At 38.2% G+C, this 25,020-nt stretch overlaps 1 protein-coding gene across 1 annotated transcript; it reads right to left on the bottom strand.

Annotated features, from left to right (window-relative positions):
• Positions 1–18,233: 18,233 nt before the first annotated feature.
• On the bottom strand, positions 18,234–19,157 carry hes2.1 (hes family bHLH transcription factor 2, tandem duplicate 1; the record flags this gene model as incomplete). The annotated part of the gene is made up of 4 exons (XM_079636835.1): positions 18,234–18,550; positions 18,661–18,748; positions 18,856–18,951; positions 19,065–19,157. The coding sequence occupies 4 exons, from the start codon at positions 19,155–19,157 to the stop codon at positions 18,234–18,236; spliced, it is 594 nt and encodes a 197-aa protein (XP_079492961.1).
• Between the last annotated feature and the right edge of the window lie 5,863 nt (positions 19,158–25,020).

Raw genomic sequence — 25,020 nt, 5'->3', positions numbered from 1 at the left:
TCGTATGCTGGATCGAGGACCCGCGCGGGGTTTATATTCCTGACCGGCGCGTCATGGGAACGCCCCCACGCCGCAGACAACTCCTCTGGTCAAATAACTTTAGACTGTAGAACAAAAGGACGCGTCTGTAGCGTGTATAAATTATATTCCTCTCTTAATCTCAGTTTGAAAATCAATGTAACCAAAATATATTGGCTTATCCGATATAGTCTTCCCTCCTGTAATTGAATTTTTTGCTCGTTCCCCCATGATGTTATTTTTACACTGAGACATTTGACATGTTTGCTATTATATATTTAAACTATCTTAGTTTATTTATATTTATTATTTGACTAATTTACCCAAACTTTCAACATAGGTTAATGCGTCTTTTATACGCGTCTTTTTCACTGTTGAACGGAATAAAAGCCTGCAACTGTTTAGGAACAATTTACATATATTATTTAACGTTATATCTTATTGACAATACTCTTTCTATTGTTCTTTCACATAGATGCTTGTGAAGAAAACATGTTAATGAGAAGAAGAGGGAAGCTGGTGACGCGTAAGGACACGGGATTGGGATCCAGTTTGGGGCGGGATAAGCATTCATAATTTAAATAAAACAGACAGATTCCCAAGCCACGCCGTTTTAACGTAACATCTGTCTGTAAATTGTGATAAACAATAGCTTTTTTTCTCTCTCTCTCTCTCTTATGATGACGTGGGTCTTACACCTGTAGCAATACCGCTGGCGTTCATGGGGAGGGGTTGAGCGCACGCGTCCCCCAGCAGACCGCTAAGTTGCCATGCAAACCAATATGTGATCACTACATTCAACAAACAATGATTTAGCGTATAGTGCTTGTTTTCAAGCATATAATCCACGTAAATTAGTTTGTTTTAAATTATAGGACGTGGAGTATGCAAAAAGCAATGTTTGCGTACGCACGCCTGTTATATGTTATACTTTCCTTTAAACTATTTTTTATCTGCATGAAAACCAAAAAGACGTTTAACCCATGATCGGCTGTCAAATATTTTCAGCTAGGGGACCTTGGAGCCCCATGGGATCCACGCGTCCTGCACGCGTCATGTAGAGGTCTCCAGATGGCCTCCCCTCAACCAACTCCCCTTTTGATGATGGTGTAACTTGTGCCCCTCATCTTTCTAAAGTGCCAGTCTTTCGTTGTTTTCTAAAAGCATTTTTGGCGTCGTTGGCCCATCTGCATGCGCCACGTCAATGGTTTTGGATTACAAATGATCACACAAAAGAGAAGCGTTATTCGTTTATTTTGCGCGCAGACATGTCGCTGTTTTTTCCATATCCATTTCGGTGAATATGAAAACCGCCATTCATATGCTATTCTTCTGCTTGAGACGCGTCTTGTAGCATAATTTATACCAGAAATAGTCATTGTATTATATTCAAACGGATGCATAACGACTATGCTACATTTAAAGGAAAAAATTAAACGGGGGCTGCGAAACGTAGCTACCCATGTCAACAGAATTAATCTTATTTAAGCTAGTGATATGCAGTTTCAGTTGTGTGAATTTTTTTTTTATTTTAGTTATTTTTTATTCTCTTTACACGTAGGCTGTGTTTGTAATAATAAAATGAACACAAGGGTGCGTCAGAGTTGCGATGTCTCTTTTGGTAATAAGTGCCCTGCACGCGCCCCGTTCCCCCAAGGGTCCTTTAGGGAGCGTGTCAGCCAATGTTTCACTTAAGATGCGTTCAGTTACAACTCTTTTTGTTCCTTTTTTGTATTTTAGCGTGGGTGCCCCATCTGTGGCATCATAGCGTACACTCACACAGAGACCTTTTGTCTAAACTCATTCCAGTACGTGGGAACAAGGTAGTTTTAAGGAGCAAAATCCAGTAAGATGAGCTGCACAAGCTGCACAAAACCCCATGTCGAAAACCATTTGAATATACGAGTGGGGGAAGGTTACTAATGACAGTTAACGGTATTTAGCATGTTAAGACACTCTTCTTATTTGTTAGTTGGTCTGTCTCTGTGTCAGATCGTCTGTCATATCTGAAGATTAATGCTCACTGAAAAAGTGTAGGCATAGTATGTTGTCTTATTCAGAAGAATATCTAAATATGCTGTTAACATTTGAATGCTGCTTTTATATTGAAAAATATGTTTAGGCTACTTATTAGAATTTGGTTCTGTGGTTGTGCTCTATTTCAATTCAACATAGCCTTTTTATATCATACTAATCCTATACTCGTTCTTTAGGGACACATTTATGTATGTGTACAACCTCTTCTTATAAATGTTTTTTAGTATTTTGTTTTTCTTTTGAGGACAAATCTTAATGCTATACCCAACACGCTCTCACTCCCAACAAGCGTCCATATGTGACGCATATGTGAGTTACGAGTGAGATGTTGCAACATCATTGAAGGACAGAGAATTGTGATTTTTCAACTTTCAGTCTGGTTCAAAATTGTTAAAACATGTTTCAGAGTGCATAATTTGATAACACTTTATTTTACAGATAAATTATGCATAAATACATGCAACTAACCCTAAACCAAACCCTAACCCTATTAGTACATGTAGTTACTTAATATTACTCAGTACTTTAATATATAATTACAGTGTAACAAAGACATCTTAGTGTAACCCATAATTCTTTATAATCTCATTGTATTTAGCATCACGATAATATTAAGATGTTTTCACAGCAATTGCTGGAATAGCCAAATCTGTTAAGGGGGTGTCCACATATCAAATTACAGTAAATACTGGCAGCTGTGGTTGCCAGAAATTCATTATAAAAATTGGTGACAATGTTTGAATTATGGTATGGCTAATAACAATAATGTATATTTTAAAACCATCTATTTCATTAAGTGTTATATTGTTAATACACAGATATACAAATCTGCTTTTTACCTTAAAATGTACTGTTAACCTCCAAAAAGGCAGGTGGTATAACAGAAAGTCACATCAGAGTCCATAGAATTCAGAGTAACATAACACAAAACATTACTGATTACATAAATTAGAAGCAGCAAAATAATTTATATACAATATCATATCTGATAGTGTCACACAGGAGCTCCTGGAAATGTCCTTTTCTATTTTTCACCATAAATTATATAGTTGTACTTACAAAAACTATAAATTTAACAGTATTTTACAGTAAAATTGTTGGCTACAATGGTTAACTTTGCAATAACAAACACTTAACACAATGTGATTGAACACTTTGTAATTGTCGTAAACATGTAATTTCATTAATTTCATACAAATTACAAATCATATGCATAATTTGATAAAACATTTGTCCCAACACATCATCAAACCAAACTCTCAAGTGCATATGGAATGATGATGAGAGGGAGAGGTTGAGTTGAACAGGTTGACAGAGAAAGAGAAGAGGAAAGTGTAAGATGAGGAGAGGGCATGGGAAGAATATAATAATAGAAGTGGGAGAAAATATGAGTATAGAGTGGAAGGAATTGTGGAAAGAGCACAAGGAGAAACTGTAAGAAGACATGGACAGAGAGGAAGGGGACAGCAGGGTGGAAGAGGAGGGAAACAGAAGGTACAGACAAAATTTAAATAAAATGAGTCATCCTAAATGTCCATGTGATGAATCAAGTCATTTCCTTGAGAGAAGTTGGGAAGCAGATCCAATATGGCTTTCCGATTAGATGTATGAGTATCTTGTGGAAGGATAATTGAAAACCAAGAAGTATCACCATATTTGCCCGGATCTATCAAGACTGCATTTGCTGCCTATTAAGCATTGTATACCATTTAAAATTATTTTGGCAGTGTGGGCAGGTGCAAATCCTGCTGGAAAATGAAGGAAGCATGAAGTGCTCTGAAAATGTCCAGGTAGACGGCTGCGTTGACTCTGGATTTAATAAAGCACAGTGGACCAAAGTCCTCTTTTCTGATGAGAGCAAATTTTGCATCTCATTTGGAAATCGCGGTTCCGGAGGAAGAGAGGAGAGGCACAGAATCCACGTTGCTTGAAGTCCAGTGTAAAGTTTCCACAGTCAGTGATGGTTTGGGGTGCCATGACATCTGCTGGTGTTGGTCCACTGTGTTTTCTGAGGTCCAAGGTCAACGCAGCCGTCTACCAGGAAGTTTTAGAGCACTTCATGCTTCCTGGTGCTGACCAACTTTATGGAGATGCAGATTTCATTTTCCAACAGGACTTAGCACTTGCACACAGTGCCAAAGCTACCAGTACCTGGTTTAAGGACCATGGTATCCCTGTTCTTAATTGGCCAGCAAACTCGCCTGACCTTAACCCTATAGAAAATCTATGGGGTATTGTGAAGAGGAAGATGTGATACGCCAGACCCAACAATGCAGAAGAGCTGGAGACCACTATCAGAGCAACCTGAGCTCTCATAACACCTGAGCAGTGCCACAGACTGACCGACTCCATGCCACGCCGCATTGCTGCAGTAATTCAGGCAAAAGGATCCGCAACTAAGTATTGCTGTACATGCTCATACTTTTCATGTTCATACTTTTCAGTTGGCCAGCATTTCTAAAAATCCTTTTTTTGTATTGGTCTTAAGTAATATTCAAATTTTCTGAGATACTGAATTTGGGATTTTCATAGTTGTCAGTTATAATCATCAAAATTAAAAGAAAAACATTTGAAATATATTAGTGTGTAATGAATGAATATAATATACACGTTTCTCTTTTTGAATGGAATTACTGAATTAAATCAACTTTTTCATGATATTCTAATTATATGACCAGCACCTGTACATGACAAGCCATGTGCTCACACCAAACATGACAAAAACACAAGCACATGGCCAGTAAAACAAATCACCAGCCATGTGCTCACACTTAATGAGAACCAATGAGAACACTCGTAAGCCACGTGTTCACACAAAACATGACAACATGAAAGCACACAGCTAGTGTAAACACAGGCTGCATGCTACACAGCACAAGACAAAACATGAAAGCACAGAGCTAAAATAATGGAAAAGTAGCACAGTGGAATTGGAAAACAAGTTCTGTGTTGAAAGGCCCCTTAGGCCCTGATCACACCTGACGCGTTTTTTGCCGTTGTTTTCCTATGGTAGTGAGCGTTCTGCGTGCTGTTTATGCGCCCCAGTTTATTACCACCTGCTGCGCCTTACGTTTTTGAAGTAAAAAAAAAAAAAAAAACGCCCGGAGAGTGCGATGATGGAGGATAAACCTGTGGTGCTCTCGCGAGTTATCAGGAGCTAACGATTTCACGGACCGTAACTACCACAATGTTAACAGAAATTAAATAAAAAGCTGATTTGACATTTACTTGACTGACAGGACAGCTGTTTCAGTGGTTGCCTAGCAACATAAAAAACGCAGTGCACTGCTCGTTCAGTGAGGTGCGCCTCGCGTTTTCGAACCTGAAAAACGCGTCAGGTGTGATCGGGCATTAGGCTGCAACTGGAATCAGGAACACTTCCCATAACTTCTCAAAGACCAGATGGGGGACCTGCATCCAGGAAATGTCAGCAAAGACCCCGATAACAGACAAGTCCTTGGCACAGATCCCTATGGTCAGCTAATGGCGCTTTTCCACTGCATGGTATGGCTCGGTTCGGCTCGGTACGGTTCGATTCAGCGCGGAACAGTTCGGCTCGCTTTGCTTTTCCACTGCGTGATACGACTTGACTCGGTACGGCACGGTTCGGTTCGCTTTAGCTCGGTTGCTTTTCCACTGCAGTTAGTACCGCTTCAAAGTGGGTGGGACTGATCGTTAAGTTGTAGGTCCGGTGGTAGCCGTGTGCGGCTAAGAGCTGTGCTACTTCCGCTCCTCGGCAACCAACGAGAGGAACGTCTGCACCTCGTCCACTGACCACGATTCAGCCATTTCTTGTTTGTTTGTTTTTTACTTTTTTTTGTCAAGTAAATACTCTAAAAACAGGTGCTACCGTGTTGGCTGTTGTCTGGCTTTTTAAATCTAGCGGGTTTAGTGTCTTGTGTTGCAAATACAATGACGCTGAAGTGACGATTCTGTCTGACCAATCAGTGATCTGCAGTGTTTTCACGTCACATTTAGTATCGGTACGGTACGCTTGGAACCTCAACAGAGGTGGTACCATTTAAAGCGAGCCGAAGCGAGCCGTACCGTACCGTACCATGCAGTGGAAAAGCGCCAAAGCGTGCCGTGCCGTACCGAACCGTACCGTACCGTACCATGCAGTGGAAAAGCGCCATAAGAACGTGTCATGCTGGGACCAGCTAGGACTTTTTTATTTTTTATTTTTAACAAGCACGGTCATTTTGCATACGGCCATTGACAAGCCAGTGGTCCACGGTAGCCCTACTTCTTCAACCTGCTGGACAGACTACAACTCTTACTGTAATATGCTGGAGAAAGCAGGCGAAGGCGAGGATCTATCTGCAGGGTTTTAATGAAATAACACATAGAACAAATAATAAAGAACACGAGGGACAAAGAAACAAAACCACGAGAAGGACCGAACTAGAAGCAACCATACATGTACAACAACTGACGAAGTAACAAGTGAAACACAAGAGCTATTAATACACTGGGGAGACGAATCAACATGAAAAACTACATAGAACTACAAAACTTAGCACAGGAAATGATAAAAGTACACACAAGACAAGTGGAACACAAGACAGGAATCATGACACTTACATTCCACCTAATGTTGGAGTGTCATATCCTAAACTCTTAAAGCATAAGGAGCAGGAGACTAAAACTACGTCATCGTTTCTAAAGTCCTCCGTTTTGACCGTCTTCACTAAAACACCCTCCAGAGATTCAAAACGCAAAACGGGGTCGGCAGCGTTTCTAAACTTCTCCGTTTTAGGTCTTCGTTTTTGCCGTTGTAGTCTGGACGGGAGGTGCAAACGTAGCAAAAGGTCTCCGTTTCTAAACGAAAACGCAGTAGTGTGGATGGGGCCTGAGCCTGGTTTTTCCCCATGGTTATTTTGTCACCTGGCGGAGTTTAGGTTCCTTGCCACTTTCTCCTTTGGCTTGCTTAGTTGGGCCTTAAAAGACACTGAATATTCAGTAATGTTACCAAATTGACTACAGTGACACTATCAAATGAGAACTTGAGTGTTGAGTGGAATGATGATTGTCTTCTGTAGAGATAAAATTCATTACTAGAGATCAGTGTGTCTACACTCACATTCCTCAGTCATTAATCTGGCCTGTTCTATCCAGTTTTCTAGACTTTCCTCTGCAGTCGGTATTGGAACAGTGCCAGAAAAGATACGTAGTCGTCGAAAAACATTTGTTTCACCTGATGATTTCATTGTCTTCTCCAGAAGTTCACCCACTGCACGTATAATGGACTCAGGGGAACTGGAACTGTGTGGAAAGAACAAGGCCTGCATGTCAGTCATAGATTTTCCTTCATCTGTTAAGAACTTTTCTTGGAAAACTCAGAGGCTGAAACATCAACAGGTGCCACTACAACTTTCCACGACTCTTCTCCATCAGGCCGCAGCAGTTTAGTTGGAATACCGGCAGGGTATTTTGAGTCTCTAACCCGCACTCTTCCACAACCTTACACAGCCTGAACAGTATCTTCAATACTTGCTACTTCAGTAGTTACAGGTGCGCCAATTAACAGTATGGCATGAGCCTCCTCAATCTCTGCCTCCTTACACCACTTGGAGAGTTCAGCGAGCAGGAGTGGGCTACTTCCAAAGGCCATGCTGAAGCTGCAGGCAGATAATTATCAGTTAACTTATTTAAGCATAAAATATAACTCAGCTTTTGTTTTTAGTGTCTTTTTAAATTGTTTATCAGGGTAACAGGAAGTAGTATCCCGGACGAGCCCCCAATTTATGTAGCGCCCCCTACCCTTAACCTTTAATAGGGCGGAGCACTCAGGTTCTAAAAATGTCTCTCTACTTTATTTTAATGTCCCTCCTATTACCCATGTTGACTACTGTAACCCTGATTAAAGGTACAATATGTAAGAATTTTGTAATAAAATATCAAAAAATATTTTCTGCAGTTGTGTACTTACAATATCCCAAAAGTTCCCAAAAATTTTTAATTTCAGAGAAATTCCCATTTTAAATAATTGGCCGTCCTGGAAAACCTGTTCACTTGTCGCCTGTCAATGACATAATATCCGCGTTATCCCTGGTTTCCGCTCATAATGCCATAGTAACCATGGCGACAGACGTGGACAACTGCGTAGTGCGTAACGTCTAGCTGCACGCTGTTGTTGTTTCGTTCAAACATTATGGACCATGGCAAGCAGACTTTGGGACAAAAGGAGAACTAAACCGAGGATCAATATCAGCGTGGCGTTTTCGAGATGCCGAGAGCTCCACGTCCGTGACAAACTTTGACTTGACAGAGCTCTTACATGTATGTATTAGACAGGTGAGCAAATGTACATAAAACTTATCAATGGTATATAGCTCAACATGATGAAATGTTAGAATATGATCATGTTATTCTGAAATTGATCTAGCTTACTGCTAGTCTCATACAGCCAACAAACGAACACATAGAATAACATTATAACTTTCACCACACTCAAATGCAGTTTAGTGTGATAGTGTAGACCAATTGAAACAGCGATGCGTTACCTCGCTGTGGCGAGCAGTCGTCCACGAGGGGCTGCTGATTTATACTTTCATTTTGTATTTGTTTATTTATTAATTAAAATATTTGAATGTTCACCGGTTCCCGCCTCCTTCTTGGAGGAACGCGCTGTCAAAGAGTCCTCACCGCTGTGGGGAATCCACGGTGCCATCGAGCATGGTGGGTAGTTTTCGTCGAGGCGGTGCGCTGGAGTGAGTTGCTGGGTATCAAAATCAAAATCGACTGCTGGCGGTAGATCCTTTTCCTATTTAGCACCAAAACTTTGGAACAATCTTCCTTACATTCTCCGGGAAGCAGACACACTCTGTCAGTTAAAATCTAGACTAAAAACACATTTCTTTGGCCGAGCATACACATTATAGACTAATTCAATGCTCCATAGTTTAGATCAGCCGGAACCGGGAACACTTCCCATAAATCCTGATGTACTTGCTACATCATAAGAAGGATGGCTTCTACGGTAATATAAGTCTCTCTGTTTATCCCGAGGTTTACCGCAGTCCGCCGGATCCAGGCCGTATCCAGATCTGATGATGGACCAGTACCTGGACACGACGACAACGCAGCCCTGAAGTGTCAACTAGCCTCTCCACCATGGTCGATCTGCGCCTTGACCCATCCCAACGCATCCTGAAGTGCCAGCCTCATCAGCCCTGTGAAGGCCTCATCGACACAACAGCCATCGGCACTGATCCTCAACAACTTGTCTCCAAACCTGCTTGTTGACTCCGACTTCCAACCAGATGGAAATGGATAAATACTCTGAATGTTCTGATCCAACCTGACTTCTGAACTGTAATGCTGCCCGAATGAAAATCACACTGTTCGTTGGCCAGAGGAGAACTGGCTCTCCGACTGAGCCTGGTTTCTCCCAAGGTTTTTTTCTACATTCTGTCACTTGATGGAGTTTTGGTTCCTTGGCACTGTTGCCTTGGCTTTTGGCTTGCTTAGTTGGAGACATTTAATATTCAACAATATTATTGATCTGCCGTACTTAGGGTGGACGATGATGCAATTTTACTTCTAGAAATAAACTTCTTGTATTATTTTCATGTTATCACTGTGAAGCTGCTTTGATACAATCTGTATTTGATATAATTGTAAAAAGCACTATATAAATAAAGGTGACTTGACTTGACTTAAGTATACCTTCTAGTTATACGTTCGGAAGGTTGGTCTGTACCACTCTTAGATTCACCTTATCACTGTTGACCTACGAATATAATTTTGAAGTTGTAATACACGTTAGGATAATTCAAGGTTAGTAGTTCAATAGTTCAATTAGGATAATTAGTTAAATTAGGATAATTCAAGTGTTTTCAGGCAAAGAATAAAATTGTCATTACACTGATTGTTGTTAGCTTTTTAATTATATTATCCAAAGTACATCTGCTGGCAAACCATTAGGCAGTAAAGGCTTAGGAGTCTATTTAAAAGGAATGGTTGTGGAGGGGAGTTTGCTCAAACTATAGCAGTGATACTGCGCTTAGTTGTTCTAAAAATTGGCGCCGTCCACGTGGCTATTTCAAAGGCCAGTGAAAGCATACTGTCAGTTAAGCTCTATTCGGATGGTAATTGTTTCTCATGGGGTTGTACGGTATTTTCAATATTTATAGGGGTTAGTCTGTGATTTTATTGCGTCCGAATCCAGAATGTCAGTGTTTTTCTTCCCCAGCCAAATTACCTACTCTAACAAAAAGGAGAAAGAAGAAATAACCCGGTCTCACCCCAAAACGTCATATACTGACGGGTCTTGACCATACGTCAACATACGACGAAAAGGGTTCCCCTATAACGTCAATATAAGACGCGGTACCCTAACGCATACCTAAACCCAACCATACCCGAATCGTCACACATACGTTATAGGGGTACCCTTTTCGTCGTATGTTGACGTATGGTCAAGACCCGTCAGTATGTGACGTTTTGGGGTGAGACTGTGTTAACTTGGGTAAGAGATTCAAAAACAATGTTACACAGAGCTACAATAGGAAACCACTCAGCAGCGAGGCAGATTGGAACCACAATGCCACGCCAAATTCACCCATTTCAACAGGGAGTTTAGTGTCCTTTGCCTGGATTTAGCTTTTGTTTTTCACCTCTTCCCAAAGATAATCAGGAGTCATAATGGGTTACAGCCTGAAAATGAAATAGTTGGCATTCAAACCATTTCTTTAATTTCTCTTGCCATGCAAGTTCCAGTGTGGATTGTTTTGAATATGGTGAATTCAGGTTTATTGGGACACTTTTTGCCATTGAGGTGACTAAGAAAATTGAGGTGTCACAATCAACCTTAATTCACCTTGTGTTTCTCATAACAACTAGTTTTGAGATGTGAAAGGAATATAGCATCAGTTATTTCGAATTCATATAAATTTATACAAATAAAGTCAATATTTGAAAAGGCAAAGTTCTCTATGTTCACTCATGCTGAAAGCCAGATGGCTTGTGGGCCCCTATATGTTAATTGAAAGGACTGACCATGTTCTGAAGATTTGTTGCTGTTTTTACAAGCCTAAAATTGCGACCTCCATGGTACCAATTTCTGACTTCTGACTTCTGGCCTAAATCATAATCATACACTGTTCATTCATTGGCCAGAGGAGAACTGGCACCCTGACTGAGCCTGGTTTCTCCCAAGCTTTTTTTTCTCCATTGTGTCACCTGATGGAGTTTTGGTTCCTTGCCACTGTCGCCTTTGGCTTTTGGCTTGCTTAGTTGGAGACATTTAATATTCCACAATATTATTGATCTGCCTGTATTGACACCATTATGAAAACTGAACTGAACTGGATGTTGACATCACTGTTTTCTACAGAGCGGCTAGATATATAAATTAACTAAATTAATAACAACAAAAATGACCATCACTGAACTTAATTAAACTGGACTATGATGCTATTTTTTTTCTAGATGTGCTGTACAGTCGAAACCAACTCTGTTGCATTATTTTCCTGTTATCACTGTAAAGCTACTTTAAAACAATCTGTATTGGAAAAAATCGCTATTTGAATAAAGGTGACTTTACCTTTTAGGATTAATTTTAATTTACAAAGAGAGAGAGTTATAATTTTCAAAGTTTTCAGATTAATACATAATGTAATTTATATTTCTTAATTTAGTTACTCACATTAATGCAATTATTTCTTCATGTATAAAGGGATGGTGAACGTTTGTCTAAATTATTCATTTATGCTTTCATTCTTGTATTCAAAACAATTAGCTTTTACATATTATTTGTTCTCAATTTTTTTCCTCAAATCTTTCTCAAAAACATGAACAAAGTTTATATTAAGCATGTATAAACCTTTTTCCATGTTTTTGAGTACTGGGGGGGTTGTGCGATGTAGTTTGCATTAAATTCAACCCTCCTCCATGCTTGTGACATGATGTTGTGCACTGGGACTAGACATCCTTACCAAAATTGTCTGAACTATGAACTCATTGTTCTCTTTCATTCAACCCAAGCATTTCAGTAAGACAACCCCCTCTCTCAAGAGGATTAGCAACTACTTGCCATATGCAACAATACCCCCCCCCCCCCCCCACACACACACACACATTTTGAACATATAAAAAAACTATCTATGAAATACTTTTTTTACTGTAATAAGTGATAACCTTAACAGTGTTTTACTTGATTTTACCAATAAAAATTAATTTTGTTAGTGTCATTTATTGTATTTAGTTTGATTGAGCATTATTATATAATATTTTGACTTTAATAAAGCCACTAATGGGTGTTCAGAACTGCTGCTGTTTACTGCTGTTGTTTGATTGGTTGCTAGAGTGAAGCCAAAAGAGTCCACTCCTTTATTATTCTCTGGTCTCTGGATATTGCTTGGGTCCCGCCATTAATGAAAGTCTATGAGATTTTGATTGCTCAGTTTTGTTGTCCAACACATGACATTAATCAGTCTTATAACTTACAAAATAAGCCGGACCGCTGTCCAAAGTTTTCTGACAACTGTCACAAATCTCCTTAACAAGCTGCATTATTTGATGCATCAGTCTTGGAACAAGCAGATGAGTGGGATGATTTAGGCATAGGCCTATGTTTAAAATTTAGGGTTAGGTGGTTATTCATATCTTTAAGTACACTGTAAAAAATAAAATCTTTCAATGACTGTCGGCTACGGCTGCCAAACAAAAACTATAAAAATAAAGTACAATATCCTAATTTAAATAAAGTACAAAAACCTTTTACAAAAACTTTCCTTGTGTTACGGCGTCTAGGGAGATCCCCAGTACTCAGGCCCCGTTTACAAGATGGGAAAACGCAGTTATTTCTCTGCGTTTTGGCCTGTCATTTACACGAAAACGCCGTTTTTATCCCAGAAAACGATTATTTCTAAAAACTCCGGCCAAAGTGGAGATTTCTGAAAACGCCGGTTATATGTTGTCGTGTCAACTGGGAGAAACGGGGTTTTAGGTTCTCTCTTGTCGATTCTGAGGATTCTGATTGGCTTGCATGGCTTTATCCTTCTCCCTACACTGCCGCCCATAGGTTTAGCATAGTTATAAAGGCGCTCGACGGCGTATTTATGCGGGTTGTGTGCACGATGTTATTATTGAAAACGGAGGGGGAGAAATATTCGTTTCTCTAAATACCCGGCTATGTGTAAATGTGGCCTCAGTCTCGAGCCCCTTCCCCTGAATACTAATTATGCATACTAGCCTCCTAGTATGCATCATTGGTGCTCTGATCACCTTCCACCTGTCTGTAATGAACTCTGAGCTCAAGCCTATATCTAGCTTGTTAAGTCAGTGCTCTTTGCGAAGTATTGTCTCATTCCCTTGTTACATGTCTGAGCCTTCTCTGGATATACCGCTGTTATACTGATCCTGTACTTGAACTAACCTCTTTGATTGTGTGCAGCCTGCCTTGTGAACCCCCGCCTGTGACCTGACTCTGAAACTCTCTGCCAGCCCTGAACCTCTGCCTGACTCTGACCTGCATGCTTGCTGCCAACCCTGGACTCACGCCTGGTTTACTTCTACTCTGCCTGCTGCCTTTGCTACTGTTTTGAGTTCCCTTTTTTACTACCTTTTACGTTATTAATAAATTGTTGCACATGGATCTGTCTTTGCCTCCTGGTTCACAACACCTTGAATGTTTTACAGATAACTACTGTTGTTTCTCTGCTCATCCTAGACTGAAGTACAGCCTCAACTCTTCAACACAATGGTGACCCACAAAACATACTGACTTTCTTTTTGAGAATTAACAGAGGTTTAGAAGTAGATGTTTTGTTGAATATAATAAAGTTTGATGTCACCATCGTGCTGATCAGTCTTTGCTTTAGTTGGGCTCTTGACCCTTCAATTTTGAACTTTAGTTTTTCTCTGGCTGCTTTAAGTGTCTCTAATACATATTTGTAACGGTAGGACTCCAAGAAAAACTCAGATCAGATGATATTGGTCTCTTTTAGTGATGATAGTCATCATGTAGTGGCCTCTAAATTGTTAAATATGAATTGTTAATTTTGCATGCCAATATTGTTGCACAAAATCCTGCAGTGCTGTGATACTTTGAAAGATACCTTGTCACTCAGAAGTTCTTATACATTAAATGTTTTGACAGGATCATATAGTCACACAGACATCAATAATCAGAGTATGAATAGCAACAATGGTGACAAAAATTATGATCAACTCTGGACTCTTCACAAAACAAGCTAAGTCACAAAAAAGCTTTGTTGGTTGTCACCATTGTTGAGATTCATATGTTGATTCTTGATGTCTCTATACTTAAAAAAAAAAACAGCTCAAAAATGTTTCTGTATAATATGTGTATATATATATATATTAATTTCTGAATATCAGATTGTCATAATACTGTTGCCACAATAGGGTCATGTGAAAAAATGCTGACACTAAACATATTCTATGTACTATTAGATTCTCTAATATGTAAACTCTAATATAAAGCTAATATACTCAAAGATTTGACTCAGTCATATCAGTAAATCAGGCCACCATATGAAGACTAGAATATCATTAATAGGTGACCAATTTCATCTGATGAGATTTTCTCCTGCATTTTTGCCATAACAATTGTGAATCAGAAACACACAGCTAAAGCAGCCAAGGAAAACTAATGTAAAAATGTAATGGCCATGAGTCCAACTAAAGCAAACACTGATCTACATCATGGTGACATCACATTTCTGTCAAAGTTTTTAGCGCTTTATGTAAATTAGCATATTTTACTTTCATTTTATGGTTTTTGTTCAGCCAGTCATTTGAGAATTTTACAATGAAGGTATTGATCGTAATAATTGAGGAAATAACAGTGTTTTTTTTTTTTGGTTTATTTAAATTGGAATATTTTACTTTAATTTTACAGTTTTTGTTTGGCTGCCAGTCATTTGACCATTTTTTTATTTTATTTTTTACAATGAAGGTAGGGTATATGATCGAAATAGCCTACCTGTCTTTTTTTTGTGCTGAACATTTTTTTTTCAATAAAATTCAACCATTTTATCATTTAACTGTTTTGTTACAGTTTAATTAGATTATATTTGTAATTTTACATACATTTTTTGTCGTTTAAGAAAACAGAAAAAAACTGTATGAAAAAGTCAATTTGCTGTATAAAAAAAATCTAAATTACTTCATTTTGTCATTGTCACAATACCTAAAATAACAGCTGAATTTTTAATTTCCAGATATTGTTTCCATTTTTTACAGAGTTTTGAGTACAATTTAAAATGAAATAAAATTTATGTTTTTTTCAGTTATTTTCTGTAAAATTTGGATTTTTTTTTTTTTACAGTGAAGGCCAACATTAGCAAAAATGGACAGCCCTGTTAAAAGGAAAAAGTGACATAAAGTCATGGGATAGCTTTAATGTTTTTGTTTGTGTGTGTGTGTGTGACTGGGTATATTTAGGCATAAATCATAAATTCCATATCTCTGTTACTTTGTGGAGAAGAGAAGATGAGTATCCATGAACAGAGCTTCTCACACTTGTGAGGTAGTCTAAACTAAAAAGAGAAAAAGACTTGTAGGAAACCAGTTACAATTTTTAAAGTTATCATTTATAGACATTTTAAGAAAGAAATAATTTACCTGTTGAGAGTATGTTGACAGTATGAGTAGTTGTATCAGCTCCAGAAAATCAGTAATGAGGTCCCAAACAGCAACATTATAGTGTCGACCCAGATCCTGCCCACATCTGGTTTGTACCATCCACATGTACTGTACTAGATGTGGCCTGGATATGGGTCGACATATGTTGCTGTCTAGGGTGGCTTTGGCGGGAATAAAGAACCCTAAACTCTAACACAATTTGAACCATTTTAGCATATAAAGGGTTCTTCAGGACTATACGGTTCTAAATAGAACTGTTATAAGTAAATAACTGAATACTTTGGAAAACCATTGTCACTCAACACAGTCTGCCGCTGCATCAAGAAATGCAACTTGAATCTCTATTATACAAAAAGAAGGATAAATCAATCTATGCAGAGATGCCGTTGAGTTCTCTGGGCCCGAGCTCATCTCAGATGTTCCAAAAGACAGTGGAAATGTGGGCTGCGGTCAGATGAGTACACGTTTCAGTTTTTGGGAAAAACAAACATTGAGTTCTCAGTCCCAAAGATTACAGGGACCAACTAGACTTTCATCAGCGACAGGTGCAAAAGCAAACATCGGTTATGTTATGGGGGTGCATCAGTGCAAACGGTTTGGGTGACTTGCATGTGGGTGAAGGTACCATTGAAGTCTATTGGGATTATATAGAGACTGCCATCAGGATGACATTTTTACTGCAAGGAAGCTGCAAGACAATGACAGGCCTCATTCAGCACGTACAACAAGAGTGATTTCATAGGCACTCTACACCAAGGTCAAGGTCAAGGTCACTTTTATTTATATAGCACCTTAAAAACAGCATTTCTGCTGACCAAGGTGCTTCACAGAAACACAATATAAACACAAGTAAAAACAAACATCATACAAATTACATAGTAAAAATTTAGCTCACAAATTCTACATCCACAGTTAAGGATAGGCCTGAGAAAAAAGATGCGTTTTTAGTGCTGACTTAAATGCATATAAAGAAGAAGACAACCTGACTGATTTAGGTAACGAATTCCACAGGACCAAAAACGGAGAACGCTCTGTCACCTTTGGATTTCAACCGAGAGTGCGGAATAGTTAATAAGCTCTCCGATGATGATCAGAGATCTTTGAGGAATGTACCAGTGGACATGTTTACTGGTCTGCCTGCAGTCCAGATATATCTCTATTGAAAATGTGTGGCCCAAGGAAAATCAGAAAAGGACGACCACGATCTGTTGAGCATTTCTGTTGAGATCTGTCAAAAGTTAATGCATGATAATTCAAAGCTTCTTAGTGCGTTTAAATAATTTAATTAAAATAATGCAAATACATTTCTGAAGCACGTGTAATTGCACTATTACTGTAATGTAATTTAGCTACGTCAGGCAGGTGATCTTGAAGTCGGGAGTTTTTCACAGTGAGCATCTACAATGGCAAGTCTAGTTAATTTGAACCCTTTAACAATTTTGCTTCTCTGTTTGCAAACAGCTGCCAAACTCCGGGAATTTTTTGAGTTCAATGATCCAGTAAAAATAAAGAAAAGGAAAAAAACAGGCTGATTATACATATCTCCATTATTCTTCCTTGAGGCAGCCACATTAAGCGTTTTCTTAGGCCTAATTGTCTATGGGAGGAACATGTTTAACGTAATTAAACGCGTTGCGTTCATATTCTGGGCTCATCTGATTTTTAAACCTGATCACACTAAATGTGTCTCTTTAGCACGCAGTGTTTATCGTGCAATTTATACGCGAAAATTAGTTTCTACGTGCATAGGATACGCATGGGTTGGTTAGGGTTAGTAGTGGTGTGGGGTTTCTGTTGATTCTGTTGAATGAAGCTGTTTGTGCCATCATAAATGTTACTTTACTTGATACTGAAGAAAATAATGTTTGGAGAAAACATGAAGTGTTTAATGTTATTTGAGTGTATCTCGGAATGCTAAATCGACGATTGTTTATATTGTTTCCCAGTTTTCTTACCAGTGCGTATAGGCTTATGTGTGCCTATTTAATAACGAACTAGTTTTCATGTGTTCGACATTTTTGTCATTTAAAAAAAAAATTCTTTCGTCTACAACGTCCAGTTGCTTTTGAAAAGACATTTTGAAGAAAAAAAAACAAGATTTCAAGAATTTCACAGCAAAATTATTTTATTCTTCTTTTGCTTCACAATGTTAAACATTTTTGTGATTATGTTTCCTTCAGGGACATTCATTTTGCCAATGGTAATTAACACACAGTGTTTACAACTTCTTTGCACAGAAATGAAATAAAGTCAATTGTGCAAACCTCATAAATACATTTTAACCCTTGGGGTTTACAATTTTGTTGTTTACAACGCATAATATTTAAACCCCAACGAGGATTGCATAACGTTATGCTCATAGAATACATCTACTTCCATGATCTGTGCTCGCTGGCTCTCTTTCATTTACAAAGTAGCCATATTCTAGGTAATAAATACTTAAAATCCTTACATGTAATCTCAATAACAGGCTTTACATTTCTCACGCTTATTACGACAAATAAATAATATACAAATTGAATTATAAACAATTTCCCTGAAGCCTCCTGTTGCGTGTTTGGTCACCACGGTCTCCACATGTCCACAGCTGCCAGTGGCGCAGGCTGAGCTTGGCTGGGTGCTGACGCGTTACTGATGGAGTGGTTCACCATTGTAGAGCTGTTGTTCCTCAAGCTCACAAGTCTCTGGTGCATTTGTGAAATCATTCTTGAGTTCTGACCACAGCAGTTCTCGCAGGACGATGCCGCAGACACCATTGAGTGCTGAATGAACTCGTTGACGCGCTGAGAGGTTTCTGTTCCAAGGTTAGACTGAGGCAGCATCACAGAGATGCGCTGCAAACAGGCTTTATACCCCTCTTTATAGCTGTCTGTTTGACCTTTGGGGAAAAATAAAATAAAAACATTAAATATACTTGGCCCATAACGCAGATTCCAATTAAATGCTGAGAATGGTGTAAACAAAGGTAAATCACTATAGATCACTCACCTTTAGCTGATGAGGAAGGCAGCTCTTTGAGGAACCGGACAGTCATTTCGAGAATGTCAGCTTTCTCGAGCTTTGAATAACGTGAAGCCTACAAATTGAAAATGATTTGACACATTAGGATATTGTTTAGACACTGACCCACACTTGGATGTATGGCAAGTAATACCATGGTAGCTCCAAAGTTAAGATACTTACGTCTTTGCCGACCAGAGGGAGTATTAGTGTTTTTAAGTGATTGAGGCTCTCGTTAATGCGAGCCCGCCTTCTCTTTTCCATCAATGGCTTGAGAGTCTGAAAAAAAGAAAGAGATCGGTTAATGTAAGTGTGAGTTTTTAGAGACTGCAGGGTCTATCGTTAAAATGGTTCAGGGGTGTTCATTAAAAGGAACTCAAAATCGTCCTCACCTTTCTCAATTCATGTGCCTCTTTTCTCTGAGCTACAGTCATTCGAGTACCGATTGAGTGGGAATGAGCTTCGGTGATAATGTTTGGAGTCATGATTTGATCTGTTGGTGTCTCTAAGAGAGAAGACTTTTGTGGTCAGGGTGGGCGAGAGGGGTCTTTTATAGGGCTCTTTAGCGTGGAGGGAGGGCTTCTATTCCATTGTGCCTTCGGTTTGACGCAGAGGGGGATGCTGGATACTATAGGGAGATCTGATCTGACTGTCCCGAAAGTTACCATCTGTTGATTGATGTTAGCTTCATCCAAACCACTGGTATTCGCATGTCATTGATAACAATTTGCATTGTTTCATAGATCTCCGCATGTGTTTGCATGTGCTTATAAACTATATACAAGCCAAATTCGTATTTAATTCACAATAAAACGTGGAGATTAAAACAATTTACAAAATACAAATTCGTTTTCTGTACCGCATTCTGGCTTAATGTTTACTGCAAAACAAACTAGAATAGCTAAATATTTAAAGTGTATTTGTTTACTCTCATTTTGACTTGGCATTGCTCTATTACAATTTGTGCTGTAAGATATTTGTTTCACAAAGAAATCCGCCATGCATTTGCCTATACTGATAAATAATACAGCTCGCATGATGCACGCAATAATGAACCAAGCCACGCTATAGTTAACATCTGCTTACGTTCGGACATGTTGGATAGCCTAGTCTTATTACTCTAATGTCATAAAGCAATACGTTGGCAAGTACGTACATTTAAGTCAATCTAATTCAAGAGTAGGTTTGCAATACAACATAGTTTAAAAAAAAACACCAATATAAAAGTAAAAAATATTTATATATAGCCTAAATATACAAATTATAGGCCTATGGGTTTCTAAATAAAGTTTTATTCATATTATAAAACAGCTTTTGCATGTTTCCCCCCTTAAACATTTCTTTCTGGTTTATTTCTGGTTTATTTTCCAGTGGCCATACATTTTAGCTGTTCAGGGATTTATATTAAAGGCCTAACTTCATATTTCAAATCAGTGGTGATCTCACGCGCCTGACACGCGCCGTTACTATGTAACAGATGGATGTCTGTTCCTCCAATCCCAACAAAGCGCGCCACTAGTTTGAATCCCAACTCCCTTGAGTAAAGACTGCCTAACTCTTTAGTCACCTGTTTGCTATATTACTACCCTATCACGTTGCTGCATTTATGGCGTGTCTTTCCAATCTATTGGCGTCTGTGTCTGAGCCATATGACCGAATATGACAATAAAGCTTCTCGGGCTGACACGAGAGAAGGGTTTTTTCCCCCTTCTTCTTATTTTTTCTTTGTTGGGGGCTGAGGGAAGTAGGGAATAGGGTGACACGCATACAAAATTATAATTATGGCCTACCACCATCAAAAATGTATCTCGACAGCTTGTGGCTTTTTTTCTTGGTGTGATGTCTGTATGACAGTCAAACTGATTGGTAAAACTGAAACTATAGAACAATCTCGTACATGTCTTTATTTTTATTGCTTTTATTTATTGCCTACACATTATGAAAGTGATAAGAGCAAAAACTATTGTTTGTGCGTTGAAGACCTTTTGAATGTTCCATCAGAGGCAGGCACGCGCCACTGTCTCCAAGAGCGCATCAATTAACCTTCAATGTACTTGTTGGCTTGTACTGGTCTTGTCCGTTTGAGTCGTCTTTAAAGCTGAATACATTGAATAAACAGACCATATATATATTCCAGAGGGTAAAAACTGAACTCATACAGCAGCAGATGCGGGGTAGTCGAATTAAAAAATGAATAGCAGAATTTTCAAATATTAGATAGGCTACTAAAGTCACTGGTGAGTCAAATGGCCATTTTACATTTCGGCTGTTTGAATGCATCAAGAGCCATCGAGATTGTCACACTTTGTTGATGGTTTATTTAAAGGCGGAATTTTATATTGCGTTATTTATATTTTTGCGCCATCTCTTAAATTTAGGCTACACTAATTCAAATATGTCGAGGTCAACGACCTACCTTGGGGACCTACCTTTTATGCGTATAGAAAGTAATTTAGAAATATTAATAAGGAAGATTTAAACCATTAGTAATGCCTAATATGGTGAATAGCTGAAAGTTAAGATTCAAGTAAAAAAAATATGATGGTGATTTGAAATCATCTTATTGCGCAGACGATTGCGGTCTCATGTATCGTAAATCTATAAAATATGTATATGAAAACACCATGAGCAGTAAAATGCGAAATGCCTCCCGACCTTTGTTAATAAAACATAATTTAGAAATGTACTTTTTGAAGTGTATTGCATCATGTTAAAATTACCACAAAGCTTCATGGTTTAATGCATGTCCTATACATTTTTAATGCAACCAGTCTGCTTATAATCATATATAGCTAAGTTTGTAATATATAAGTTCATAAACAGGTGAAGATAGATATTTAATCAAAAAGCATGACATAAATAAATACTGTATGATGTTTGTTAATAAAATTCAACCTCCAAATAATCACTTCTAAATTATCCTTACAGATAAACATGTAACAAAACATTACAGAATCAACTTAATAAAGCTTTATGTTCAGGAAGATGTGGATTAAATCATATACATATATTATTTATTTCACTTGAAAAACAAGCAAACGCTGCAGAGTGACATGAAAGAAAGCCCAAATAAAGTATGCTTCCCAAGCCAAAACCAACGCTGCCTGCAAACAGCTGTTGACACGCAATATTGCATAGACTTACTAGCAATCACATAATTTGTGTTGTTTGGAACCTAAAACCAAATAAGTTCATGTGGACCGGATGAGCAGACATGTGGTGTTTCGCAAAGCTGCGCGTCTCTCTCAGCATCACGCTGAGAATCCAGACCAAGTATGTGTTTGTCTGTGCGTCCGCAGGTAGTCGTTTTGATCGCATATTGCATAAAAAAACTAAATAGGCTATTGGTAAAATGTTTAAAATCACGGGTGAGTTTAATTGAGCAATTGAGATCGCACAGGTTAATTTCCTCTTAAATCATGGACAAATCTTAATGCTCAACGTTGTTTCTGAGTAGCCTATATTGAATACAATCTTAATGCACTCTGGTTCAAATAGCCTACTTCGTGCTTCTTACGACCCATAGCTTGTACAAAAGTAGAATGTGCTACATTGACAACCCAAACAATTTATCAAAACTAATAAACAGCAGTGTTTGCAATCATCAAAACCCAGACAAAAGCTGAAAGATGAACATGCGCGTCCATCAGCCAAACAATTAGGCTATTCGTAAAATATCGCAAAACCCATCAATAACATATCTAGCAAACAACATCAAGTCTTAATTCAAATACCCAAGCCAAGCCAAATGAACGCACATCTGGTGATGTAACTTTTCACACAAAGACTTGTTTTCCCCTATAATGATTCGCCCATAGTGCACGATTTGGTGACGTAGTAGTCTATGTAAAAAAGCTTCCCCGTTGTAATACTTTGAGTGAGAACTGCATCAGCACATAGCATACAGCACGGTAGATGTGAGAAGCTGTTTTCTAGCAACTTCCTCAGCCCCTAAAGAAAAGACCTGCAGGGGAAAAACAACGAAAAGGCGCGTTTTCCTTGTAAAATGTGCGCATTGGGCTCTTGGGTCCCCGCTCGCGCTAGGCACGAGAATGGCACGAGCCATGTGGACAAAAGGCCAGATGGCTGTGCAATTATAATGAATTATAGATAGGCTACGAACGGGCTGGTTTGTACTCTAATTTACATAATGGATCATATGTACAATTTTATTATTTTATTTTTGATAGCAGTGGCATATGACCTATGTGTAAGCTATATAGCCTAGTGCAATTACACGAATAGCTGCTAAAATTGTACATAGTGTTTGCGTAAAGTATCAAATTGTTCAGTTTTCGCGCTAGACACGACACGAGTTTGATAGCATGGCGACCTCAGAAAGGGCGGACACCCTCCACGCCCACAAAGCGCGTGCCTTCTCTTCATTTGCGAGCAGGCTCTCCGCGTAAGTGGGCGCTAAATACAAGCACACGATTGAGCTTTAACAATACGCTTTCATCCAGAGGCTTCCGCAAAACCTGCAATGATGTGCTCGCGTTTGAAAGCAGGTAAGTAACAGAGTGGGTAAGTGGTTATTTTTTTCAAAGCAATGACAGTTTAGTTGATATGAAAGAAATCTTGCAAATAGACTACTGCAGTATACTTTAGCTACTATTTGTGTTTGTGACAGATTAGTTAACTGTAAAATGCTTTGTCATATAACATAGAATGTGTTTTACGCGTAATATCTTAAATGAACTGATTTTTGTTAAAAAATAGCTTAAAGGCTACTTTGACTTGAATTTCGTTGATGTAATATTTGCAGAAGCTGTATTCATGTAAGAGTCAGGTAATTGTTTATACCTTGATGTAACAACTGCATTTTTTCTTATACAAATAGGCTACTAAAACAGCTTCTTATTCTGACAAAGAAGCCGTAATGACCAACCACTGCATAGTCTCATTACTATACGTGTTACTGTACACGTTGTAGCTATATCTATATCTATCTATATAATGTAATTGTTAAATACTACCTTTAAAGTATGGAGAGATTTCATCGAACATTGTAATGTCAAATTGTAAGCAAAACTTATATAATCTCTTTTTGATTCATATCAACAAAAACTGTCTTGTGTGACATTTTTCTTGTGAGATTATGACATTCATATCGCAATCGATCTAAAAAGTATTTAAATATGCTTTCCTTTATTCTTTGCATTGAAAACATTCGATTTACCGTCACGTTTTCTGATCAAATTGAACGTTATGATTATTGAATAGTTTTGTATGGAAATGTTATCAGGGTCATGCACGATATTTTAATATCATTACATTATTAAATATCATAAAGAAAAGGACGCTCAAACAGTGAATTGGTTTAAAAGGAAATTTACATTATTTTAAACTGTTTGAAAAAAATAATATCATAAATGTCAGATTAAACGTTTCGCAAAAATAACTTGCTATCTATTCTAAATGCATTACCATAAAACTCGCCAGCTATTGGTGACGTTAAAAAATGATACATGCATGCAGCAATTGCCAGCACCTTGAGTTTGGTGTTCTAACTGAATCTTTGGATTTCAATAAAATTTTCACCACAGCAATTAGTAATTTTTACTGTAGAGTTCTATATGCAGTGTTCTTAGTTAGGCTGGTTCCCGTAACTTACAGTAGGCTTCATGAGATCGTGTTGCACAATTACTTAATATAGGCTAATTACTTAGTACCGTTATTACGCGTAGGCCTACTTGTCATGCAATGTAGGAAAAATACCGTACACAAATCTCTGAACAGTAAAGTACACAGATTTATATGGACGTTGTATGATTGATTGCAGACAATTGTTTAAATGAAATTCAGTGATAGTGACAATGTCAGTCACTTTCGGTCACGCATGAAAACTATGAAAACTAACATGAAAACCTTGTCTTCTTCCAGAGTATGTTTCCACTGAACCCTGAACAAACCAGTGCACTGAGTGAATTTGAGAAAATTAAACATTGCAAACTGCAACGTTTAAATTCTTACTCAAAAGCTATTGGCCACAAATATTGTGTATTCTAACATTTATTTTAACATCATGTATTCTATTGGAATAAACATCTACCACAATAACCACCAAAGTTGGCACATTTGCTATTATATTGTAGCCTATAATTAATATCTCCCTCAAACAATGTAAGAAGAATAAGTTGTTTATTTCATTTAGTTTTTTAAATGGCAGAGATAGCAAATCACTAGTTGCAATTATATGGTAAGCCTTCGCATTTAGGCCTACTATGACCAACAATACTTAAGGTCTTCTATAGATTCAATATAATATGTATACCTCCTTATAAATAAAAAAATGTACCCAAGAAGTGATCAATATCTGACAAAACCTCATTTGGGGAAATATGGTGA

This window comes from Phoxinus phoxinus (genome assembly GCF_949152265.1).
Source record: "Phoxinus phoxinus genome assembly, chromosome: 15".
NCBI classification, from domain to species: domain Eukaryota; kingdom Metazoa; phylum Chordata; class Actinopteri; order Cypriniformes; family Leuciscidae; genus Phoxinus; species Phoxinus phoxinus.
The sequence above is the reverse complement of the archived record's forward strand: the minus strand, read 5'-3'. Positions and strand labels throughout refer to the sequence as shown.